Source organism: Ruditapes philippinarum, unplaced genomic scaffold, assembly GCF_026571515.1.
Source record: "Ruditapes philippinarum isolate M1 unplaced genomic scaffold, ASM2657151v2 ctg318_1_1_1_1, whole genome shotgun sequence".
NCBI classification, from domain to species: Eukaryota; Metazoa; Mollusca; class Bivalvia; order Venerida; family Veneridae; genus Ruditapes; species Ruditapes philippinarum.
In genome coordinates, this window is record NW_026861802.1 from 291,666 (window position 1) to 315,996 (window position 24,331).

The window sequence follows — 24,331 nt, forward strand, 5'->3', positions numbered from 1 at the left end:
AAAACTTTGTTTTATATGTACCAACTATTTGTAAGTTGATAGTAAACTCCCTCTCAAATATACAAAAAATATATAACTATATAATATCTAAACGATGTTACTACTTATAAGGGGGTCTGTTACAAGTTTACATGGAATTTATGTTTTTTCAGGGCATCAACTTATTAACTGTTTTTTTTATAAACTTATTCTTGTTGTACAATATTTTATCTAAATATATTTCCTTGGTACACTTTAATTTAATGTACACTGCCGAAAATTAGAGAATGTCTGTCTGTACAGCTTTGAAACAAAACGATCTCATAATTGCAACAGGGTTGTGTTCTTCTTGCAGTTTATTACATATTTATTACATATTCATATAAAATGAATAAACCCAGACAAGATAACATATGTACACTTATACAATATTTAATTAAAACGTCATTTACAAAACTACTTCAAAATTAAAGTCAATTATATTCACAATATGGTTATTTTTATCTTTTATTATTTAGCAGCACACTCATACAGTTATATAAAAACAAGGTTTGTTGAAATTGGAATTCATGCTCGTAACAAAATAACTATTATATCAAGACTTCTAACCAACAAGTAATACTTGTTTTGATAATTTGCTAGAAGGTTATTTTTCTATTTAATTACTCTTTCCAGTAAATAATAGATATATTAAGTTAGTTTAATAAAAAAATCATAAATAAATATAAATCATTTCTACATAAACATATTTACATTATATAAAATTGTCAAAAACTTTTTGCGACATAATTGAGACCCATAATTTAATGATTATTTGACAAACCACGATTAATTACGTTAACATGATGAATATAGCTACACATCATTCAAAAGAAACGTTCATTGGGTCATTAAATCCGGGAATTAAAAAGATTAAGAACATATTATCCAGGCTGGTTTCTATAACACAAGGAGTAGAAACGATTCCGCTAATATATCTTTTACTTTCAGATCCCCTGAACTTATTTAGATGACATATTATTTAACATGTATCTCTCTTATAAACAAATTAGTAAATAGTGTGTGTTTATATGTCACATGTTATTATTTCCTTTATAAAGATTATTATTTACTTGAATTAAACAAGTACTTCTCTCTTCCCTTGCATATATTTCGTCCCTTTATACATTGTTGTTTTGCCAAAATGTTTGCAATACTGATAAGTGAAATATCTGTCAAATATTGCATGTCATTGTCTTAATGTCAGTGTAAGCTTACAAATAATTTGCAATAGAATTTATGTATTTTAAAGGATCGTAAGATAAGACGTACGTTTGTTCTGATCTTATCGCCACGTAATATGCAGCAATATACACATGAACATCTCGGCATGTTTGTTTGATTGTAATCTTAGGATGAATTTCATAACGACACCGACATTCTCAAGATATACGTCATAAAAGTTGGTTCATCTATATCAATTCGTCATTTACAACCTTCTTTATCATAACTTTAAGCATGTTATATCGCTGCATAACAGGAGCTCTTTTTGACATTTCATAGTGTTTGTGAAGTGTACCAATAATGTCACGTATAATAGAACATTTACGACGTAGTTCTCGAACTTGATCTGAAAGGTGGACATTTTCGTCTTGTAACTCTTGTCTTGACATCTCTGAAAGCGAATGTAAACGGCATAAACATATATCGTATATTGTAGAAATATTACAAGCCACTACATTATAAAATAGTAGCTCATTGAAAAAGTAATTTCAACTGAGTTTTACAAAGAAGATGTCAATTGTATGAATATTAACTTTTTAGTACATGCTAACTACAATTTATGACTTTACCATTCTTGCTAACATACTGTGCATTTTTTTTTTCAATTTTCATTTTATTCAAAGAATTGATCTGTTCAATATATCTCGGAAAATGTGAACAAACGAAACATCCTTTCTGTATAGTTATTTTTTTCTTTTACTACACGTATTGATCACCACATCTGATAAATCTGAATGCTATCTTTTTTTGACTTTCTGGTATAAACATAGCATTATCTGGTCTCTAGATAAGGAAACGTCAGGTCTAGTAATGACTTACAAGTGATAAGACACTGAGCTTATTACAGAAACCTCATAGCAATGTATTAATCGAGACTTTATAATTTATTGAGCTTCACATACTGCATAAGCTACCAATAAGCAATGGCAATGATACATTTTGTAATGGACGTTAGAATGTCTGCAGTCTGAACCAAATTTTGGAATTCCTTATTGCCTTAAGTTTATTGTTATACGTTTTCGTTCTCTAAAACTTGCTAAATCTCGTGAACAATTAAATGTGTAAAGACTTGTATTCAGTACAACATTATTATTCAGAAAAATTCAAATACTAGTAATAAATAGTTTGTTATATTAACTGCAACACATTCTATGATTTAATTTACAGGTTTATATATGACCATTATTCCATAAAACGGAAAGTGATTTAAAACAACAATACCGATGATATTGGTTAGCAAATATCCAAATATGTTATTAAAGGGGTGGGGAATGAATTTATCAATTGCGAATTAAAAGCATTGATCTAGAGTATATAATAGAGCAGCTGTGGTAATAACTACGTTTGGTTGTAGAAATATACGCATGTTTTCCATCGATATAGTACAGTCGTTCTTTAGTATTTATATATACATGTATAGCATGTATAGTGTGAGAAGTAGTCTATGAAATCTAAATCATATGCGTAGTGAGGACAGTTTCAATTTCAATATGAGTTGTGACATATGCGGACGAGTTTGCCTCTCGGAAATGACGTTTGATAGTGAATAAAAATATAAAAATGTTATTTACAAGGACTTTAGATTTCATTGTTTGCAGACAAAGAAATATCCAACAGAACATACAAAATTGCAAATGTTAAGATCATAAATCAAATGTTATTGAGGCCTATGAATATATTTAAACTCCCTACAAATTCATACGCAGTATGTGGTGTCACATATTACCTTAAGAGTCTTCTCAGATATTGATAAATTTGTGATTAAACATTAATTAGTTTAAGAATCATATCTTTATATATCACAATTTTGTAAGGACAAGAATATAGTAAGGTAAACTTACTGGCATATTTGTCTTCTCTTCGCCTGGCACTTTCGGCTTGATGGCTGAAGTCCTTGCATCCTTGAACTAATCCTCCAACACCAATGTTTTGAACCGTATTTGGTTCGTCTGGATTTAGTCTTAAATGCATTATTGTCCTTTTAATCATTCCTTTTAATTTTTCATACCGTCTTAGTGGATCATATCCTTTAGAATCTTCATAGTCTCGTGACAAATGGTCAACAATTTGTTTGAGCTTTTTAATTTCACGCCCTAAGCTGTCTATTTCAGCACATAACTGTTCATTTTCCCGTTTAGCATCTTCCTTGACTGCAGACCTCTCTCCGGAAGCTGTTGCTAAAATAAGAGATGGAAAACTCATTGTATTCCAACAGAATATTCCAGTACATATCAATTTGTCTTTCTTAATATTTTCACCTTTTATTCACGCGATAAACAATACTTAATTATAAAATATATTAGTAAAAGAATCACTCCATTTGATTACTTAACTATGAATGCTCAAATAACCTATATATTTTACGCTGATTGATACTCTTAGGCTTGTTCTTGCTAGGTAACTGACGTCTGTTTCTGAGGAACTCTAATAACAATGTTTTCCTCCGTGAAAAATTCATGAGGCAGTCAAAATAGGATCTAATTACCAACTGTTCATATGAAAAACAGTGTCTACTCAGGAAAGATTAATCCGTTATTGTCTAAATGGCGTCTTCAGTTTTTGTTACATCCATCATTGTATGTGTTGTATTAGATTGAAAGAAATACGTTATGACAATTGGACACGCGTTTTCAAATTGTTTAATCCTACAATATGAATCCATCATTTGTCAGTTTTTCCATTTTCGTTTTAAGAAACGGATCCATTAGTAATACCATTATGATTAAATCTTAGAAAAGAGAACATTTATTGGTCTTGCTTTATCTTAAGAAATATGTCTCAACATACGAAATGATGAAAATGAAATGTGAGGCAATAGCATTAATGTCTGGAGTCATTCCTGAAACTGAACTGTCTGTTAATTGAATAACGTCATATTCTGGAGAAATCCCATATTTTCAATTGCTCGGAATAAACAAAGTCGTCACACTGGTACCTCGGGAATCTTCAAGCATATAAAATATATTGCTTTCATGTAATATGTCAGGTCTCTCATATAATGTCGGCGGCGACATAATTTATCATCACAAAAAGTAACTTTTTTCTGGGGAATAAAGTCGATAGTGGTCTTTTGAATTCCCCTTGGAGCGATTTGATCGTACTAACGTCACTGGTATGTGGGAAAACAATTGATACGCCATTATAATATAAAAAAGCATGTGCCATGGAACAGATTTGTCTGTAAGGGATTGGAAAATAAAATGATTCGAGATAATTTGTAACATCAAAAACCAATCTTGAAAGTTTGTTTGAAATAGAGATTTATTATGATTTTTTTGTGATCGTGTTCGAAGATTTATACATTTTTTCTAAATATTTATGAAATGTTGAATTCAATATGCTTAAATGTATGATATTTGCCTGACAGACAGAAACCAAATTTCACAAACCAAATTGACTATGATCTAAATCATCCGGTGTTTAAGTTTTATTCCTTTGTTGTATTTTGAATAACTTACAAACTATAGTATGAAATAATTAATAAGGTTTATTCATATTTGATTTCAATAAATCTTAAACATGTGAAAGAAAGTGCAATTAAAAATTATTGAATGTTCCAAGCACTATTCTGCAAAATATTATTTTAACTGATCTCGCTATTATTCCTGACATGTAATAAAAAATAAGAATAAACATCAACAAGCCCAAGGCAACGTTCACAGGACGCAGCTCCCGACATACCCAAGTAGGGCACCCAGAAGGCACCAAACCAAAACCTGGAGTGAACATAAGGACGGCGAAAGGAGAGGGACATGTAATGTGCGAAATAATATAAACTAAAACGAGCCCATTCGCATCTAAATACAATGACAAAAATAAAACATATCAAACATCATTAAGCCTTTTTTTATTTCATTTGTTATCATAATATCATATTATTAACAAGGATAGTAAAACATTGCATGGAAAGTATAGAAAACGAAAAAAAATCAAGATGTCCATACAGAAACATAAATAGCTCATGAACCTGATTGCCTCTGGAAATAATTTCAAATAAGATGTTTTATAGTCACATGACAGCAGAAGCAGTTGATAATTAGTGAGATAAAGAAATAAACGGACATCTTTAAGTCTGATTATATAAATATGTTGTATTTCTTTATCAACATACCGACTAATTATGGCAAGTAAATCGCAGCGACTATGAGCATGTTGTCCTTTCGTTTAAGGCCATGCAGAAACAAATAGTATATTCAACGATTTCGTCAAAATTGAGAAATATTAGAATTAGATTTCCATATGTTTGACTTCAGGTATGGCGGTAAAGATGCCACCAACCGGTAAATATAAAAAGAGCATGTCACATACACGAGTGATGCCAAACACACACAACCAAAAGAGCAAACGACCTCTATAAATGTCACTGATCAATCTCATCACGCTTTTACTTTAGACTTCTAGGCATAATGATATCTTGTATTTATTATTTTTCAACTGTTCCTATGCGTTTCAACAGTATTTGGTAAAATTGGAGATAAAATAAACTTACATTCTGTATCTTCTGTTTCTTCTTTCTTTGTTACACGAGTACGTATCCAATTAACAATGAAAATAAAGATTCACTCCTTTCCATTTTTAAAGACGTTGGTCATCATAAACTCTTCTCAAATGACGTTTTCCTTGATATTGTACAGATGAAACCCAATATTTATCACACCCATCCTGTACTGGTTAAAACATTTCTTCTGAAAATAGACCGTAAATCAATGGGTTATACAAATAAAAAATTGAACAAAATACAGGGTTTTATATAAACATGAACATAATGACAAAACAACATTGTATCTGCAGCTATATTTCCATCATCATATGTGAATAACTGTCGCACCTCAATACAGCGGCTATAATATATAACATGAATGTACATGTGGTGGTTCATTTAGAGTATCAACTTTGTGCTATATGTATATTGAGTTGAGATGAATTTATTTATACGTTTAATGAAACGATGCTTGTATGAAGGTTAGATTGTTAGAAACGGTCAGAGAGCAGGCCATTCTTTAACTATATTTGTGTGAAATGTGAAATTAGATTGAATCTATTCATAATTAGGTATACTATATTTTTGTATGTTGAATACATCTGAAATGTCATTTTTTCTTTAACTGGACTAAGTTATTAATTCATTTTAACATTACGCGGGAACATATTTGGACGTGATGTGTCTCATTACATTCTTTGAAGGAATTGTGTGTTTAATACTGCCATATGTTAATAAGACGTAAACGTACATTTGCAGTGGTTCTAAACAGACAAATTCAATACAAAGACTATGTATCATTAGTAAGACAACTGATCTATATTTAGAAACAAATAAATGTTTTGATAAATTATTGCATCCGAAACTGTAAGAGTGATTAAACATTGTATACTCGTATGTTTAGCATAATTTAAATTTTAAATTTCTGACATTACGGACATTATCAGTAAGATCATTATTTAAATCTATCGTACATAAGTTAACATTTCTGTTTTCTATTAAACACAATATAAGGCTATATATTGCTAAACAATGTGATTTATTGGCACAGTCGGCCTACACAAGCATTACTTACAAGCAACCGATTGCTTTAATAAAAAGTTAACACATTTGTAAAGAAGACTAATGTCCTTATAATTGCATAATACACTTTGTTGCAAATTAATTCCTGTAATCGCATCTTTTATACTTAAGGGAATTACCAATAAACGAGTTTAGATTTAAAAGTGGTGTAAATTATTCATCGTACCATAAATCACAAAAACGATATGAATTACTATAATATCTAAGGCCTTCAAATCTGTGTTGAATTAAGAAATTTTTACTATAATGTACTTTGTACAGAACTATTTATATAAAAAATACAGCGAACACTATGAGTTGCCTTTTTATTTCTTGAAAGATAAATTATATAATATCACATTATGGACATTGTTATGAAAGCTTTACACCCTATTCCTCTGTGAAAAAAATTCTTCTTAAATATCTTCAAACACTGCCACAAAAACATCTATGCACTACCAATAAAAGTATATTGACCATCGTCACGAGCATATAGCAATATATTCATTTCATATTTTAGTATATTGGGTGGAGTGACAATAGATTTTAGATTTAGGAGTTGGAGAAATGTTTTATTAACGGTCGAAAAAATTTCTTCAGTAAGTAAGACAAAATAATATCGTTAATTTGTCGAGATGTCTGACGACAAGTTTAACAGCAGTTTCCGGTCACTTTTTAGTTCTATATTTTGCTAGTAAAAAAAGAAACAATGTTTAGCACAAAAATTCTTAATATATTATATAAATATATAAATATCTGATTAATAATCGGCTTGCAAATTTTGGAAATTGTGTTTTACGACCTTGTATATGAATACATATTACCTGTATTGTTTGTTTTAATTTTTGCATTAAATAAAGATGTTAAATTGTGCAATAACGATACCTACGTATGCAAATCGTCACAAATCACATTTGTCTTATAATTAAAACTATAAGAATTCTTTGTAAAAACAGTAGTTGTTTACAGCGAATCAAACATCAACATTACAATCATTAAAATACAAGAGACAAATTTCTTAGATGATAATCTTCCACGTCTTATAGCATTGTCTAGACCTCCATATACATGTATATTTTGTCTTCTAATAAAATTGTCATTGAAAATTGAAGATGGCAATTGTATGCCTGTAAACATGTCACTGGAAATTGAAAATAACGCGATCGCGTGGCAGGAAAACTATAATTATTACAGTACACATACGCCATAAATAACTTAAAAAAGCATGAAGTGTCAAGCACATGCAAATTTTATCGTGTTCTTTCTTTTACATGGCATTTTTTTCACCAAATATATCGAGGCCCATGCCGGTATAATTTTCTAAGAATTTTGTGGTCGCAATATTATAAAAGTAATAGAAAGTGCATCGAAACACGAGGCTATCTGATTTGTAAGAGGGGGCGTAGCCCACGAGTATAAATCAGATTGCCGAGTGTTTTGATGATCTTTCTCTTTTGTATCATAGTCAAACATAAAAACACGTTCCCTGTTGTCACAATATGAAACCCCGGCAAAAAGGAACCAATGAACGAACATCTGAATATGATATTTCTGTCGCTTTCCTATTCTCTGCCGTCACAATGTATAAACCCCAGCAAAAATGAGCCAATCAGTGGGCATACTCTGGAGTGCGGGTAACTAATACCTGCAGTCCAGTTAACACACTGTGCATGTATATGTATACGATTTAACTCTGGCACATTTTCAACAGAAAGGTCCCCAAACTATGATACAACATATATATAGATGACTTTTCCAATTTACATTGCAATTGTTCATTAGCCAAACTCTTATAACGATTGGAAAAAAATCTATCGGTCCACCCATTAAAGGGACCTTATCCCTATTATTTTGATCTTATAAATATCTTGCTGATCGGAAGATATATATGAATACTTGTGACATATTCATTTAAGGAGATAACATTTATGGGCGGCTGAGTACGCACAGAATAAACGATTTGTCTTCAAATCAGTATCATTTCGATTTCATTGATATCTAACATTCAAAACAAGTGAGTAAAATTTATCAACTAAACCTGACTCCCAGCCAATCATGAAATATTAAAACGTTGTATCATAGTTTATGGACCTTTCTGTTGAAAATGTGACAGGGTTAAATCGTATACATATACAATGCACAGTGCGTTAACTGGAGTGCAGGAATTATTTATCCGCACTCCAGAGCATGCCCATTGATTGGTTCATTTTGTCCGGGGTTTATCTGCTTAAGCCGGTGCTAGGGGGCGTGGACGGTAGTTTGCACTTTACAGTACCGTCCATGAACAGGCTCAATCAAACCGAGCCTGCAACATTTTCAATTCTGTTGTGTTGGACTTTCTTTAGGGATTCTTATTTTTATCTATTTTACATATTGTGACAACAGAGAAAGGGATAGCGATGGAAATGTCATATTCAGATGCTCGTTGATTGGTTACTTTTTTGTGCGGTTTCATATTGTGACAACAGGGAACGTGTTTTTATGTTTGACTATGATACAAAAGAGAAAGATCATCAAAACACTCGGCAATCTGATTTATACTCGGGGGCTACGCTCCCTCGTACAAATCAGATAGCCTCGTGTTTCGATGCTCTTTCTATTACATTGCACATAATGAGAGTTTATTTAAATCTTCAATGCAGTGAAGTATAAAATAAGCTTTTATTATATCAAATCAAACGAGGCAATATCAACTACACAAATGTGAGCGATAAATGCTCAGTACAAGAGTATTGTTATTATTGGGATACTTTTGGCAGAAATATTATGCGAAAAAGAGGCAAGAATTTTCAGTAAGGTGTGTGTTTTCATTTAAATGTTCATATATATCGATTTATGGCTTAATGGCCCTGCCTTTTCAATGTTAACGCAGTGGTCCAATGATTACACTGTCAGACAAAAATCATCAGGAGCTCGATCCCCACATGTAAATTAATGTACTAATTATGACAAATAAAATAACAAGAACTTACATGTAAAGCTAAGTTGCTATACATAGAATGACTAACTGAATTAGGGAATACAAAATTATTTAAAGAAATTCACATTTTACCAAAAGTAGAAGAAGATTTAAATCTATGATAGAAGAGATGATTTTGATTTTAATATTGTTTACTTTCCAAATTTAAATGGAGATGTACCTCATCGTACATCATATGGGGTGTATGTTTCTCAATTAATATGATTTGCAAGGGCGTGCAGTCGTGTTGATGATTTTAATGAACGTAATTTATTTATTACTAACAAACTTCTTAAATAAAGTAATCGCTAACATAAATTGCGTATACATTTTACTAAGTTTACCACCGTAATTCATATTTAGTTTTAAAATTTAATTGTAATTTAAAAACTCTTTTACGACTAGGTATTAACAAATCGGAGAAAAACAGAATCCCTTAAGAAAGCACAACAATGCAAAATTGAAAATGTTGCAGGCTCGGTTCGATTGAGTCTGTTCATGGACGGTGCTGGAAAGTGCAAGTTACCGTCCACGCCCCTAGCAATGGCGTAAGCAGAATTCAACATTTAAACACGAAAATGGTGAAATTTTGAATTGAGAAACATCCGCAGATGTGTTCATACGGCGGTTTTTATGGAACCGTCAATGTGACACAGAAGTGTCATTCCATGAAAAGCGGCGTATGGTCTACAAGTAAAAGAATGCGTGTGCCCCAAAACAGAACACAAAGGACGAAACCAAATTAAATAGAATTTTGAAAGGGGATCAGAGGTTATGAAATAGAGAAAATAAGAATTCCTAAAGAAAGCCCAACACGGCAAAATTGAAAATGTTGCAGGCTCGGTTTAAGCAAAGTTCAACATTTAACATGAATTGATGCAATTTTGAATTTTGAAACATCCGCTGTCTTCACTAAAATTATCAGACGGTTTATTAAAAGAGGTTATGATCCAATTGTTTCAGCCCATTTACTGTTGGACGCTACGCTTTCCTCTTTTGATTACATTTGACGGACTAAGTGGGAGGGGGAACTATGATGGACAGTTCTTAAAACCTTTTGGATTTGAATTGTCTTAATATTCGTCGTCTTTCCTGCTTCGTCGGGCACTTGTAGATGATTTTCTTGTTGCTCAGCATTACTTTAAGGCATCGAGTACTTTGGTAATGGTCATTAGGCAGTACCTTTTTGTAAATATTTCCACGTTATTTATGTGTTTTATTTATTTTTCTAATGTAACCATGACCATTGTTAGAATTTCACCTTGCGGGGATTAATTATATTTACACTGTCTTGTCATAAAGAAACAATTTTGGGCTAAGACTGAGGTTTGACCCCATATTTTTTCATAAATTTGTTACAGTGATCATTCCCTTCAACCATGTTGTTGTGACAAACACTATCTACACTAGTTTTAATATCATCAACACACTTTAAATGTTTTAGCAAAATCAACGACTAAAACAATGTCAACAAAGATATTATACAAAACTCTACTGCAAAAGAAAGTTTAAAAACGCTCCTTTTCTAAACTCTATTTTAAGCCCTTCTCACACAATACACGGCCGGGCACACGGTTCTCATACGGTATACTCGATTGTACACGGATTGACTGGTACGAGTATTTATATAGCTCCAACCATGCCTTGGGATTAGTTGGCATCCATTCTGATGGCTTGGCAAATAAATTTTCGAACTTTCAACGAATAACACATATATGTGAATATTGGTTAATATATAAATCAATGTCAGATGCAACAGATGACAGGATAGGAGAATTAGAAATCATGATAATACTGACAGACATTGGTGGGTCCCCCTGCTCATCAGGCTCGGCAGGGTCAGAAGGTTGGAGTGGTCGGCGGGCCTGGGTGGCCCTTCTTGCATTCCTTCTGTGCGTGGGAACCTTTTTCTTTGGATACATTCTAGTTTGCTGCAGCAAGTACTCTGGCTAGATCCAGCAATGGAGGGTGGCAGCAGGTAGTTGTGGTGTTCGTTGTACAGTTCATGTTGATGTAGAGGCCGTGTAAGACCGTACGAGGCCGTGTGAGATCGTGCATACCCGTACTATACCGTGTCTGCCATGTATGATTCGTACTTGAACCTTATTGGTCGTATGGCGATCGTATGAAACCGTGTGTGCACTCGAGTGAATCGTACCGTGATCGTGTGACATTCGGATGTTGATCGGGCGTTGGATGTAGGACTTGGGGACGGTCTCGAACGATTCCATACGATTTATATACGATCTTGGCACGGTTGGGCTCACTCGTGGATTGGACTTCAAATACGGTTGTATATACGGTCTCATACGGTCTGTTACGGTCCTGTACGGTCGTTTATACAATCATACACGGATATTACATCCGTACCAGTTTTTTAAAAGTTTTAAAAATCATACACGGCTTGCACGGATACATTCGAATGGCCCAAGTGTAACTCGGTTAAACTCACGGTAAGTTCGGTTGTATGTACGGTTTACACGGGTGGCCAACCGTATAAGCCGTTTGTTCTGTGTGAGATGGGCTTTGAAGGTACGTTATTATTGTAAGGGGAAAAACTTGTGACATAATATTGGAGATGACTTTCACAGTTACTTCTCTTCTGTAAATATTTGTAATATTATCAAGAAAAGGCACTAACAGGGACAAAACTCGTAGTTACAGATCTTAGTAAAAAAATTATGATTTCTGAGTTAAAACGACTGATAATGTAAACGGAACTATCGGTATTTTATAAAACTTATCTTATATCCACGGAGAGGAACCGTTACACGAGGGATGGTGTTCTTATGTTAACTTGTCACTTGTGATAACTGTCACGGAGCAACTGTCACGGAGCATGTACTATATCGACGTAACGTCATTTTGCCTATACATTTAAAAACTGCCGTATTTAAGCGAGCGTAAAACATTAACAAAGTTATGTTCATTAATGCATTAAGTCATGCGGGAAAATGATATAATACAAGTTTTAATCAAACTCGTCCAATAAAATGTAATAAAACCCGCCAGAGGCTCGCTTGTTACAATTTCTTGAACTCGTTTAATAAAATTTGAAATTATACAGCAATTCAAATTAGACACTATTTATCCCTAATAATTGTAAAATAATTGTATAAATATAATTTTCAATATCTGACAAGTACAAAAGATTGACACAATGGTTCAATAAGAAAAGATATCTACTTTTGTCGAACCTTAAGTTCTTGGAATCGAATAAGGAACATTTTGGTTGGCTTTTTGGTAAAAATAAAAAAGTTTCATATACATGTATATGCAATATGGCATAATCATCTTTAAAAAAGTATTCACATACTACTTTAACCTAGCGTCTATATTTTGGTAAATATTTAAATGTATAATATGTAAATGTTTATTAAATAAACACTTAATCATGATTTGGCTACGCATGTCATTCTTTAGTTGTGTACGTTTTAAGATATTGAACGACTTCCTATTTCAAATCAGAACAGACGTTGCAAGTATATCATGTTAAATTAAACAATTCATTTTGATTTCCAGTGATATATAGCAGCATTCACAGAATTTCCAGTCACGTCAAGTCGTTACATAATGCAATAAATAAAATTATGCAAAATGAATTGAATTGCCTTGAAACTTTTTTGCAACATGTTTGAAATAATTGAATCTGTAGGAAACGATCATTGTTATATACCGGGCTTTTTAAACAGCTTATGATACAGTACTTCAAATTATCTTCTCTGATTGCGTTTGCGTAAATGTGCAAAAATCGAAAATAAAACAAGTCAGTTTATTTTTTTTTCTTATACGATTTGACACATGAAATGTACAGGTTTATGATTGCACGAGTTCAATAATGGCGAGTTTCAGATTTCACTCAATTAAATTCATTCTGTCCAATCCACAGTGATTTGATCGTAGCCAATTAAATTACTAAGTTTTCTGTGATAAAAGTCAGGAATATTTATATAAACAACGATTGCCTCCTCGTTTCTTTGCTTAACAGTAACTGGAAAACACTGTTTTAAACATGTTATTTGACCAAACAAATTAAAATCCTCTTAATTTTTATAATTTGGTGTTTGCTTTGATATGCAAAGCAATAATTCGTTACACTTTAGAATGGTATTTGTTATGGAAATTGATAAACAAGATCAACAAGGAAAGGTGGCGCTCAACGAACGCAACCCCCACACAACCCAGCAACAAGAAACAGCGGCAAGGAGCCCTGGCGGACCCCAAACAAAAACAGGACAGGGCACAAGACAGAGCACGGACAGGCCAATCACCAAAATGATAAAGTTGTTGCGTTAATTGTGAAACGAATTTAACAGCTATAAGCAATGATATGGTCATATTTTAACTGACGTTCACCGAACAATCTTCTTGTTCTTACAGTAACATTTTAAAAGATGTCTAACATATTTTGGACTATTTGATAATACTACATTTTAAAACTTACACACGCTGTGTGAAACACATAATTAAGCTCTACCTAATTTATTGGACAATAACACGAAAGAACAATAAACATAATAATTTTCAAATAAAACCCTCGGTGTAATTTGTTGTTTATGGTGAGCCACCTCAATAATTACAAGTCTTTAAACATTCATCATAAATATGTTAGCCCGTCATGTGTACAAGTCATAAAATGCTTAAGCGTTGATAAATATATATATTGTTCCACCCTATAAACTCTTTAACGATGTATTTCGCACTTCCCTTCACAGGAACGTACCTGCTTTTTCTCTCCTGTCGCAACAATTCAATATACGTGTAGTATGTTAAAGCCATTATAAATGGGTTCTATGAACGGTAATTAGTAACGCTCTGTGATACTGCACTACATTTGATGGTAAAATTACATGGTGCATTGAAAAACCTACCGCACCACCAAGGATGTTGATCGATTTTCGGTGGCAAAACTCTCATAAATTTTGATCTGATTAAATTATTCCAAATGTGAGTTAGATTTCTTCAATATTTCTCCCACATACTCAAGCTAAATAACTGAGTCGAGTTGCCTTAGCTCATATCGGTTACTTTAACATATTTTGATGAAAAAAGAACTTCTTTGAATTGGGATTCCTTTGGATTTCCTTGATTAAAGAAAGCTGCATAAAAGTTTGTTATGTACATATTACTAGGACCCTGATTACACTTAGTTTAAGATATCAACACAATTTATTTTTGACTGATTAAATCACTAAAGTATAACGTTAATCGGACTTTATAAATATGTCACTATTTCTTTGCCCAAGAGCTTCATTACACATTTAAATTCATTTACCATACTGCTCTATATGACTCACTAGAAATATATATGGATATATCAATTATTAACAAATTACCTAAGTAATTGAGTTTGAGATTTTTCATTAGATAATTATTTTAGCAAATTAATTCCACTTTACAACCAAGATACTTACAGATTCTGCTTTTAATTAAATCTACTCGATTTATTTTCTTGATACTCTGAAGAATGTTTGTCGTGCAGTATTGTATATAATACACCAGGTCCTTAACATCTTAATAAAAACGTTCTATCTTTGCTCAACAAAGAAAGTGTAAAAGAAGATATTTTTCAAGTTATATCAATATCACATCCAATTGGGGGTGATAGAACGAAATGTTTATCCGAGGCGTCAATTGCGGGTGACATCAACTTGTCAAGGGTAAACATTTTCTTCTATCACCTGCAGTGGGATGCGATATTTACTTTAGTATACCATATCAATATTCAAGACCAGCCGACCGTTATTATGCGTAATGTTGAAGCGCGAAACTCTCTTTCTCTCACGTCACTTTAGGTTGCATAAGACATTGACAAAGAATTCTGCATATATTAAAATTTACAATGACAACAGTTTCTCAGCAGGTACTTTATATCTTCATTAATTTGTACGACAATCATATCAATTTGTCATTGATTTGAGACAATTTTCTGCACTGCATTTTGTTCGAACAGACGGGCACTCGCATTTCAAAGAATTACTTTAAAAAAATACAGTGAAGCAAAATATCTCTTCGTTCCTTTATCATTACTTAAGATAATAGAGTATTCACCGTCCTATATAAAACATCCAATGTTTTTATAAATAACATTGAATTAAATAACATTGAATTACAATCTCATGAATATCTTATAGTGGTTAAAATGTAAGTATAACAGTACTGTGAACTTCAGAGATGACGATATTTTATCCAAGCCATGCATGTTCCACTGCATATATGCTCCTCTCTTTTATTGATAAAAATACTATTACTGAATATTGCCTCTTTCTGTGATGCAAAACATTAGATGGGTACAGATATTATGCAAGCTTTGGGCATTCTCCTGTCAATGGGATATTTTCGGTATATGATAAAATATCGGAAATCGTAGAATTTTTCCGCCGTACTAACGACTAAATGATCCGCGCTCAAATTTGTCAATATAAGATAAACACAGCGTAATACGAACTGTGGCAGGCGTCAATATGGAGTGATTGATACATGTGTTGCTAGTTCTTGTAAATTCTTAGAAATAGGGTAAGTGATTTACACATTTTTTAGCATACGAATTTTACATGTTTAAATATTTAAACCAGTAATATATTATGTTTTTAATTGAAATGTGCCTTACTTAATAGGAATCAGCAGTGGCAGTTCCGTTATATCTTATATAAGTCACTTTTGTTATATATGTATATTGGACTCTTTTTCTAAGAAGTATAAGTTTTTTTAAAACACTCTCATAAGTATACATAGCAAAATATAAATTAAGCGTTTACTTTGAATTGAGTTCTAGATTTTATTCTTATGTTGAATAGTTATATACATTTGTGCATTATTTGACTCTAAATGGTCTCTGTGTGTTGCATAATTCAGTTATTTAGAGGATATTCTTTTATTCACAAGTTTCTATGGAATTCATTTAAATGAAATGAATATTTTCTTTTTATTCATATTCATTTAAATGGAATCATTAATCACACGAATTAGGATCTGCGAACATCACAATTTATTACAACGTTGCGTGTATGTTAAGTTTAAACATCTACAATATACGACATAATTATGCTAACGTGAATTTTATTCTTTCCTTAAAACACACGTTCCTCCAAAACTTGTTTCGTATGTCCCAATCTTTAGTTATCACTTTACAATATCTGGCTTTGTTCACCGTAACTAAACAATCCATACTGATGATTTTTACGTAATTTGAATTTACGTGTATAAAAAAATAAGGTTTTATTCGAACCAAATCAAAGACTTCTGAAGTTGATTCCGGTGTTGATGAAAGATTTTTTTTAAATAAAGAAGGTACAGAAAAAATCTATTAAAATTATTATGTTTTTCTTTACCGTTTCCGTGAAACAGAAAGGTATGTGCTTATCATGTTATGAAGAATATAAAAAACTTCCTTTACATGTTTCTTACAGAGACTGCAAAATTTACCAGCAATATTTCAACCATGAGTATGTCTTGTTAATTATTATATCCAATGCCAAAACAGTTGAAACTGCAGGCGATATCAGGAAGTGAGCACACGATAATTTAACGTTTCCGCTTTATGTTAAACAATGTTTCCGCGTTACTTTTAAATATTAGAAATTTATAGTATTTATAAAAAATTAAACTCTGTGGTAATAAAAGAAAAATTGCTTTCTGCTCTTTGACTGAATAAATTGTGATCCAGGCCGTTAATAAGTATTTCCGCTTGAACCAACTTTCCTGACACCATGATAGTATAAATATTCAAAGTTAAGAAAGATATTTTGTATGAAGAATCTGAGTGTAAACTACATAAAAAGAACATCTGCGCTGTTTCCTAGCGAAGATATAAGTTTCATGTCAAGTGGAAATTCATGAAAAAGTTGAGGAAATATTTCAAAGATTAATAAAGTATCAAGCACTAATGCTCAGCATGTGTCCATGTTTAACACATGTAAATCAAACGAAGAAAAAAGTAGTTGGATGCGATATATTTTAAACAGGGACGGGATGTGTTTTGTTATTGTTGTTATGTTTGTTTATTTGGTTTTCCTATTGGCTCATTGATCATATACACCCTTTTTTATATACAAATATCTAAAAGATGTTTTACATTTTCAATACTTGTTTTTGAATGTTATTTTGAACAATTTTTGAAACAGGTTTTTGACAGTTTTTATCAATTAGCATACTGAATGTGTATTACATGTTGTATATGTATCTATGTCACCATAATTGAAGTATATTCTAGTGAATACCTACATCATGTCACGCTTTAATTCAGCTTTTAACATTTGAATAATTTAAAAAGAACTTCATTTGTCATTAAATCAGCCTCATAACTAATTGATAATAAAAATATTATACAAATATATACTTATACTAATATCATCCCTATCTTTCTTTGTAATGTACAATTAAACAATCGCCAGATATATATTCACAACTATCCTTGTTAGTGTTAAGTAAACTAAGCTTTCCTCGGTAATGTAAAACAAAACTAACACAAAATTATCCTCGGTAATGTAAAACTAAAATTTCCTCGGTAAAGTTATACAAAATTATCCTCGGTATTGTAAAATTAAACTTTTTTCGGTATTGAAAAATTAAACTTTCCTCAGTAACGTATTTCAAAACTATACTTGTTATTGTAGTACAAAACTATCCTCGGTATTTTTAAACAAAACTAGAGTTATTCGGTAGTGGTACATATTTTATATTATAACCTAATGTCATCTATAAATACTAATTCCTTATTTATAAGGAAATCTTTTGCATGCGCAATGATTAGAATGAACTATTGACCGGTCAACATTTTTAACTGTACACCCCTGTTGACGTCATCGGGTATTTCCGTTAACGCCGCGTTATAAAATGTTGCTCAACGTTTATAATATTCAGTTGTTAACAATTTAAACAGTTTTAGAAATGTTATTAGTTTTTTGTTGCAAAATATATTGTAGTTTGATTGCAAAGTATTAGTTAATATAACAGTTATTTCATGGGTGTTTGTGGAACAGTAAGCCGCTGCTCCTCGGTATCAGGGATGACATTTGGAACTGTTGCACTCGGCCCTCGGCCTCTTGTTCTAAACAGTTTCCAAATGACATCCAGATACCTCGGGGCAGCAGTTGTTGACTGTTAAACAAACACACTTAAATCTATACTATTCATTACAAGTATATGTGATTGTTAATACATATCATATTTATACTAGATAACGTTAAAGACATCTATATCTGATATTGTAATACAAATCTATGCTTGGTAGCTAAATACAAATTTGCAACTGACAAGGAAATAATGCAATATTAAAATCTTTTTTTTTTTTGTTAGACCTTGATCGTAAAGGAATACTTTTGTTTCCAGTTATATATGAAATCAGGTCACAAATGTTTGTGTAACATTCTAAAATGTTTGACAGAATTCACCCCAAAATATCTTGATGCCATTTTATTGCCTTAGGTATATCAAATGATTATAAAATATATGAGCCGCGCCATGACAAAACCAACATAATGGGTTTGCGACCAACATGGATCCAGATTTGCCTGCACATCCGCGCAGTCGCGCAGTCTGATCAGGATCCATGCTGTCGCTTACAAACCGTATAACAAGTAGAGAAACTGATAGCGAACAGCATGGCTCCTGATCAGACTGCGCGGATGCGCAGGCTGGTCTGGATCCATGCTGGTCGCAAACTCATTATGTTGGTTTTGTCATGGCGCGGATCATATGTCAGAATGTGGATGTCGTTTAACATGCAGGTAGTTGTTTGATGTGTCAGATGTCCCAGTATACTCTGTTTGTAACTGTTTCCAGGCAACATCATTTTTTCTGGAAAATCAGTTAACAATCAATGTGCTGTTATGTTCATATTTTTATGGAACTATAATGACTTCACATTTCCAGGTGTGTATCAGTTGAGTGAAATATACGATGTTTCCATATTTTATTTTGTCAGATACATATCAGTTAAGGTTGCAATATACATTTTGTATGTGTTACATGGGATTATCTAACTTTACTCAAACATACGTGCAATTGTTGGACATAAATATAATGTTGAAATTAAGGTAAGCTGTGAACTTCAAATTTTCTACAAAAAATGCAAAGGCTTAAACTATTTTGAAAAGCCCCTTTTGAACTTTCATTATCTTTAATCGCGATGCTCAGCTTTTTTTAGAACACGATACATTGATTTTTTTCCACCAGAATGTTAATCAGTACTTTTATTTTTGTTTTTATGGCCGAATATCTTGTCGATAAAAGGAACGCGCAAATGGTTCACATGCTAACGTAGCTTTTTATTACAAAATTTCACAGAAAATGTACAAGCATCGCTACTGAAATTTTATGAATTGCTCATAATTATTGCTCTGATTTAATCTGCCAGAAAGAGTTGTATTTTTATGATCATATCTCAAGATTGTAAACGATTGTTTAGTACTAACTTCTTCTTGACTATAGAATGGAACATTTGTGTAATTGATATATCTGTAGAGTAGACAAGTTCGCACTAGTTGAAGAAAGTCTTTATTTTTTCTTGAAGGTAAATCGCTTTGGTGTGGTTGTTGGGAGCATATTAATGGTTGTTCATTCAATGAAAAGTGTTTGTGAGAAAAATATAGCGTATGTAAAGGTTATTGTATGTTTCTCTAAGATTTTCATGGCGGATTTTTTTCCAATGGATAACACGTGCAAGGTTCGTTTTTTACTTTCATTTTATTGCCGCACTTTACAGTTCGTTATATTTTTCTGATTGTTTCGGTTTCATTTGTGATAAAACATAGAAAATACGAAGAACAAACTTGTAAAATGAAGTCCATTGTTTTTAGACTTAACGTTACTTATATTCTTTTATCAGCACCTGTCAATAGTGTCTATTATAAATAAAACAGTATTACATGATACCGTTATATATCTGTAATAACAACAAATATCACATATGAATTGTTGCTCTGTTTTGTTATGAAATATATGTTTACTTTGCTTAACGCGTTGAAAGAAGGAAGTATTTAATAATACGAACTCATTTTGGTATTAATTTTACAGAAAACAGACACAGTCAAAGATCTTTATATTGTGCGTTGAGCTTGCTTTGTTTTGTAAATTATATCAACATGAATTTTACGAACAACAGCAACAACAAAGCATATTTTCATTAAACCACGTTAGAATGGAATTAGGTATTAATTGCTCTTGCATTATAATATAATAATGCACGGTTTATCATTCAAATACTTTGTTATTATATTCCTGTGCATTTGAACTCAATCATGCATTATTCTACAACAATGCACTCAAAATTGATATCTATTTCCTAACTAGAGCGTGACCGCAAAAAATATATATTGAAATCAGTTACATCAATTATTGGCACTGATTGCAGATTTTGTAATGAAAATAACCTATAAATATGTTTGATACAAAACACATGCATAAACATACTACGATTAATCAATAAAAGTTATAATGCAGCTTTTTTTTCTCATTATCAAATTGTTAATGTGTACTTAAAAACAAAATTTAGTAAAACAAAATTATATGATATTTACTTTCTTACTGTTTTAAAAGGGACTGTTTATTTTTCGTATGCGGTACCATAAAATGTTTGGGCTTTTTTACCTTTAATTTGATGATATATGACTGCGTGTACACATTACCATCCCATCTGTTCTTCTGTCACATTTATCGTCTCTTACTCGAATTTATTTACTGGGCAATACCTTACATTTGGTATTCGAAAACATAGCACAGACGTCTTCCTCATATTTCATTAGTGTAATAGCGGCGTCTTGATATATTCATTGGTGTCACAGATTGTCCAACTTATTGATAAAAGGCCGGCGTAGAAAAAGACCGTTTTATATACCATCACTTATATGAGCTCTATAATCATTTCATATTTCGGAGTATTCTACAATAATCATTTTCCTTCAACCCCTGACAATACTGTCCGAGTATGTCCTGAATTAGACACTGGAGTATCCAAGTCATCTTATGTTTGATAGTTTAGTGCATGTGACCTTTTCATAACAACAAAAGTAACATGTTAATATCGGTAAATAGGATTTTCATTGGAAGTTTCTTGTGAAAACAAATGAAAATGACTGACGATATTTATCAGACTAAATGATGAAGTCATTAGAATATTTAGTGAGATTTTGCGTTTTTGCGTTCGCTCAACGTTATTTCGATATAGAATATATAGGTCGTATTTTACAATTTTCTGCATAGTACGAAATGATTTTAGACTGATCCTCAGTTTGACAAAAGGTACTGTAATCACATCAAAACCTATCATTTTAATAAAATAAGACGTTTGTTACAATACATTGACAAGTTAGACACTTTTGAAATATTATAACATTGGCTTTTAATTATGATTATTTTTTCTCATAAATATTCAATAAAGTATATAAATTGAAAGTATAACGTAATAATTATCATATATATGTTGTGATTTATAATATATATAAAAGTAAAATCTCTAACTTGCCGTATATAAGCAAAAACGCTAATTTAAATTTGCCGTAGCTTTCGGTCTTGCGGCCTTCTTCAGCAGCATTTACTTTACATACAAATATATCAAAACAAAACACATATATATAAGGTGGCAATTTCCATTTAAAAGAATTTGTACCGGTAATTAAGCCATACTTTTGCATCGTTTAACGCATTACTTACTGTCACCCAAACGCTTGTAGATTAAGGTTATATAGTTTGCATATAACAAGGTACATGTATTTTCATCTTCCTCATAGTGAAAACTCTGTATATGGACTTCGTTATTTTTAAAATTAACTATAAGGATGATTAACCTTACGGTGTTGCACGCTTTAAAGAAATGGACATTAACAAGCCGGCATAAGTCAGAACTTATAAAGTTATTAAATGAAGCAAAGAATTTTTTTATTGTAACCAATCACTCTTCTATATAATTCCATTATTCATGGTCGCGATTCCAGATGATATTTGTTATGACGGGAAATGCTTAAACTGACACCGATTTAGACAAACTCCACGCACCGGTTACGCTAAGGCCAGTAACCACCGCCCTTACACAAATCACGTGAGGATGGTCTTATCACATGATTGTGTCAAGATGGCAGATACGCCAAAGAAACCGTTGAACAATTTTTTATCTGTAATAATAAACTGCGACATTATAAGTTGAGCTCTGGTGTCAAGACTGTCGATATGATTGAAAAACAATTTTTTTTGTTAAGTATAGATTGGAAATTATTAATCACTTAAATGATTTCTCTTTCGAAAGTGGCCATTGTTTTGGAAATAAACGGTGCGATATCAAAATTTTTTTCATGATATTTATACTTCCGAAATTGTTTTTATTTTATTTCAGATTACGTTCTTGAAACATTAGCAAAACCGTGTCTTTTTAAAATATATATCAACATTGAAAATATGCATATCATCAAAAATCTTGACGAATATGTATCTTATCCTGTAAGGGGAGACCACTGCGTGGGAGATTGCGACTTAGACTGGTTTTACAGAAGACGTTTTGCATTATTTTAAGAATGTCTATTCGTCCAAAAAATCTCGTGGGTTTGCCACTGTGTTACATTATTTGCTTTTTCTCATGTACAATGAAATAGGTTCAGAAATGAACTGTTTTATTTCCCACAATCTGTTTTTAAGATGTATTTTAATTAATTCCTCAAGCCTAAGGCCGTCGTCGTAACTGTTGAACTGCGTATGTCACTTCAAATCGTGCAACGATTGTGCACTTATACAATCTTCAACGGCATCGATCCAACGGCAAAATTCTTTCCTCTTGTAATAAACCGAATAATGTCTTTAAGAACAGCGACACGCATACCAACTAACATCTACAATTATTAGTTGAAAATATATTTGCAAGTCCTTTGCATCTGAAAGATAATATTTTATTCATTATGAAATACGGCTTATGTTAGACATTTAGTTAGTACAAAGCAAACATATTTAGGTTTTGATTCCGTATTTTCAAATATTTTTGAAGACTGTGTGAACGTATCTAAAACCAGATGAATGTTATAGTTTTAAAACATTTTCCAATTAATTGATTTCGTTCATTATATCATTGTTTCTTTCAGATATAAATTATAAAATGTTATAGGTAGTAATCTTCCTTTAGAAACCAAATATACATGGATAAAATGTTAAAAATGAGCGGATTATATGTCTGGTTACGTCAAACACACACTGATATACGTTGTACAAGACCTCCTGTGTCGTATCTTTTAACATTAGACGTTGTCTATAAAGCCGTTCCAAGTAACGCATCGCATATCTTTAAATATGTTTATTTACGATATGAATAATTTTTAAAGTGTAGAGTTTTTGTATTGTTTTTCCCAATTTTTTCAACGATCATGAACTGCAAATTGAATGCAGAATATAAAAATACAACATTTCATCATAATAACAGACATTCTCTCGCTCACTAATTGATATTTCACACATCTCCATTGAAGCATATCCTTACGACAGCTGATGTACTAGACGAAACAGGATCATGAATTCACGAGAGTTGTGCGCTTTTAAAATCCCCCAGTTTTAACCCTGAAACGGGCTGTTGAATTTCATAGAGAAATTTTTAAAAAATCTGATGTCCAAGG

The 24,331-nt window shown here is 31.9% G+C and overlaps 2 protein-coding genes across 3 annotated transcripts in view; one reads left to right on the forward strand and one right to left on the reverse strand.

Annotated features, from left to right (window-relative positions):
- Positions 1 to 427: 427 nt before the first annotated feature.
- LOC132716859 (uncharacterized) lies at positions 428 to 3,662 on the reverse strand. The gene is made up of 2 exons (XM_060700189.1): positions 3,084 to 3,662; positions 428 to 1,633 (listed from the first exon to the last, which is right to left on the reverse strand). The coding sequence occupies exons 1-2, from the start codon at positions 3,442 to 3,444 to the stop codon at positions 1,431 to 1,433; spliced, it is 564 nt and encodes a 187-aa protein (XP_060556172.1). The 5' UTR covers positions 3,445 to 3,662; the 3' UTR covers positions 428 to 1,430.
- A 12,486-nt stretch (positions 3,663 to 16,148) lies between these two features.
- LOC132716871 (extracellular serine/threonine protein kinase FAM20C-like) overlaps positions 16,149 to 24,331 on the forward strand; it is a 61,488-nt gene continuing 53,305 nt past the window's right edge. Inside the window, exon 1 of one of the 2 annotated variants that reach the window (XM_060700204.1) lies at positions 16,149 to 16,259. The gene's annotated coding sequence lies outside the window, so the exon portion shown is untranslated. Of the gene's footprint in view, positions 16,260 to 20,226; positions 20,410 to 24,331 lie in introns of those variants that run through there. The other variant, XM_060700203.1, reaches the window with a different exon arrangement.